At 49.9% G+C, this 2,610-nt stretch overlaps 1 protein-coding gene across 1 annotated transcript; it reads left to right on the top strand.

The window, feature by feature from the left end:
• Positions 1-258: 258 nt before the first annotated feature.
• MIND_01139400 (Ras-GAP domain-containing protein) lies at positions 259-2,141 on the top strand (the record flags this gene model as incomplete). Its single annotated transcript, XM_037367933.1, has 10 exons — positions 259-340; positions 397-508; positions 703-901; positions 954-992; positions 1,045-1,144; positions 1,197-1,303; positions 1,352-1,496; positions 1,548-1,818; positions 1,863-1,958; positions 2,006-2,141. The coding sequence occupies 10 exons, from the start codon at positions 259-261 to the stop codon at positions 2,139-2,141; spliced, it is 1,287 nt and encodes a 428-aa protein (XP_037215765.1).
• Positions 2,142-2,610: the final 469 nt, after the last annotated feature.

The following is a 2,610-nucleotide window of genomic DNA, read 5'->3' as shown; positions in this document are numbered from 1 at the left end:
AGTGAGCAAGAAGAACGCGGGCCGCACTTGCTGTGACCGCTGCGACCTGCTTTCTGGTGCGCCTCCATGTCTCCGGCTGCCCTTGGGTTACTATCGATGGCTTTATTTGTACAATCTGCTCAACTTGGACGAGGCCAACTCGACGCCGGAGACCAGGGAAGACACTATACATGCGGTCAAGGTGCGTCGTTAATAACATCCCGCTTCCTGCATTTTGACCCGTATTAGGAAAAACGCATTGCGTATGAAAACCTCAGTATGTTCCTTGCGTCGCTGGGTGGCGCCTGTGTCCAGGACGGCATCAACCTGAGGTTCCTCTCAACCGTCATCCCTCGACCAGGTAATTTTCTGCCTTTGTGCGTATTCCTATTTCACTGAGAGATTCCTGTAGTTTAGCCGTCCTCAAGCTCATAATTGAGAGCACGCCCATCAACTCTGAAGAGATCATGAGTATCGACATCAGCGGAACGATGCATTCGTTAGCATCTTTCATTGGTCGTTTTAATGCGTATGCGGCTTTGCGACTTCGACTCCGGTTCTGCATTCTGTGTGATGCTGTTTGCGACCGCGCGGATCTGTTGACAATCCGGCGAGATAGTCCTGCTCGCCAAAGGATTCTCGATATCTTGGCTGAGTGGATGCAGACATTGCCAGAGGTATAATCCCTTTGGTCCAGGTTTGTCGTTGTTGATGTATTCGCAGATCCCCCGAGCACCTTGCGCAGACGGAGCTAAATTTTGCTTGTCTGAGGACTTGTGTTAAGCTTCTCGACCGGTTGCAGATACGACCTCCAGAAGAAGCTGCAGCCGGCGACGATAGTGCACATTCAGTCTCGCGCTTATGCCCCAAGTACTCCAGCTTACTTGTTCGTGGGCATATCGAGTGTCAACTGGACGATGTGGTTAGCATTTTTGTTTGGAACCGGAGGCTGAACTAACTGATCGTCCTGATAGCGTTCGGACAATGTTTCGGAGGCGATGTCCATACACAAGGTATACAGTATATCTTGTTATACAGTGAGTTGGTAATATAACTCGACCACAGAAGAATCGAGTGGCGCAACGGGAGGCCGAATTGCGCGAGCTCGTCATTACTGGTCTTACGCACATGGTCAGCGCCAACTCTGAGCATGGATTCAAGCAGTGTTTGCCCCTGGCCTACAGCTCTGATCTCAAGAAACGAGCAATATTTGCAAGCGTCTTTGCCCGTGTCATCTCTCAAGGCACCAGAATTCGAGATTGAGGCAGTCCCCGCGGCCGTCAACCGGCATTCACGTTTACTGGAGCTTATGAAAGGGTTGAATGTAAACATGCCTTTGGTTGCGTCTGCGTATCTCATCGATCTATCATAGATGGTGCTTGTCATGGCTATTTGCGAGACCTGTCCACAATCTGAAGTCGAAATAATGGTTTCGGTCATGCTCAATCTCTTCGACACGCGCAGCACCCTCATGGCACTGCTTAAATACATGATCGAACGGGAGGTTGCCGCGACAGGTTTTTTCCCTTTTAATCTTGTTTTACGTTCTCCGCTAATGCATATGCCAGAAAACGAAGCTCAATTGTTCCGCAGCAACACAACTTGCACCCGGTTTCTATCGGCGTTCGCAAAAGTGCACGGCTACACTTATCTGCGAAGTTTGATTATACCGCTAATCAAAGCGATGGCAGCGGTGCCACCTGGTCATGGTTACGAGCTTGACCCAGGCAAGCCCGACGTGGGTGAAACTAAAGCCGCGCAGAATCTGGAGAATGTCAAGGTCATCGCGTCCACCTTCTTGGAGATCATTTCCATGTCCCTTCCTACACTGCTGCGTCAGTAGCTATTCTTTTGGTGATGACGACTTTGCTGATTGATGGCAGAATGTCCCGCGAAATCTGCACGCCCATCTCCAAGGTCGTGCAAAACGTGTGGCCCGACTGCAAGTTTTCTCCTATGGGAGCCTTCATCTTTCTTCGGTCAATTTTCACCTCTATCTGGCTTTATCACCACTGAAGGACTGTAGATTCATCTCGCCCGCTATTGTTGCACCAGAAACAATTGATGTGGAGATACCGAAAGACTTGACACCGGGAAGAGCAGTTGTCGATTCGTCGCGGACTTATGATCATCACCAAGATCATCCAGAATTTAGCGAATAACCTGTTCTTTGGCAAGGAGAAGCATATGCTGAACGCGTTCCTCGCAGACAACATTGCCGTCGTTACGAGATTCTTGTCTGGCAAGCATGCCTGGGACGAGCTATGCGGCTTACTCGTTGAGCTCGGGACGCCTTTGAATATTCCTAAGCTGTCTTTGGCGTCGTCGAATTGAATGAACATCGTGATTACCTGGATCTCATGGCGAGACATGCCCATCGCAGTACAGATTCCGTGAGGAGCTTTTTTTGTGGAGACGGACTCGCCTTTCAAGTTGGTATGTTCCAAGGCTGTAAACGCTGGCCATTCTCACTAAAAAGGATAAGCCGGCAGGGATGCCTTGTTAGCGAAGGAGCTTGGCTACTTCCTTGCCCTGCTGTCTGTGTTGGCCCACACACACATGTCCTATTGGAGGCTGCTCAAGAAATTCAATATCGGTGAGTTCCTACCCAAGCCTATGGGTTATCAGGCA

Source organism: Mycena indigotica (genome assembly GCF_014461135.1).
Source record: "Mycena indigotica strain 171206Taipei chromosome Unknown Mind.scaff0010, whole genome shotgun sequence".
Taxonomy (NCBI): domain Eukaryota; kingdom Fungi; phylum Basidiomycota; class Agaricomycetes; order Agaricales; family Mycenaceae; genus Mycena; species Mycena indigotica.
Note: the sequence above shows the minus strand (reverse complement) of the source record. Positions and strands in the feature narration are given on the sequence as shown.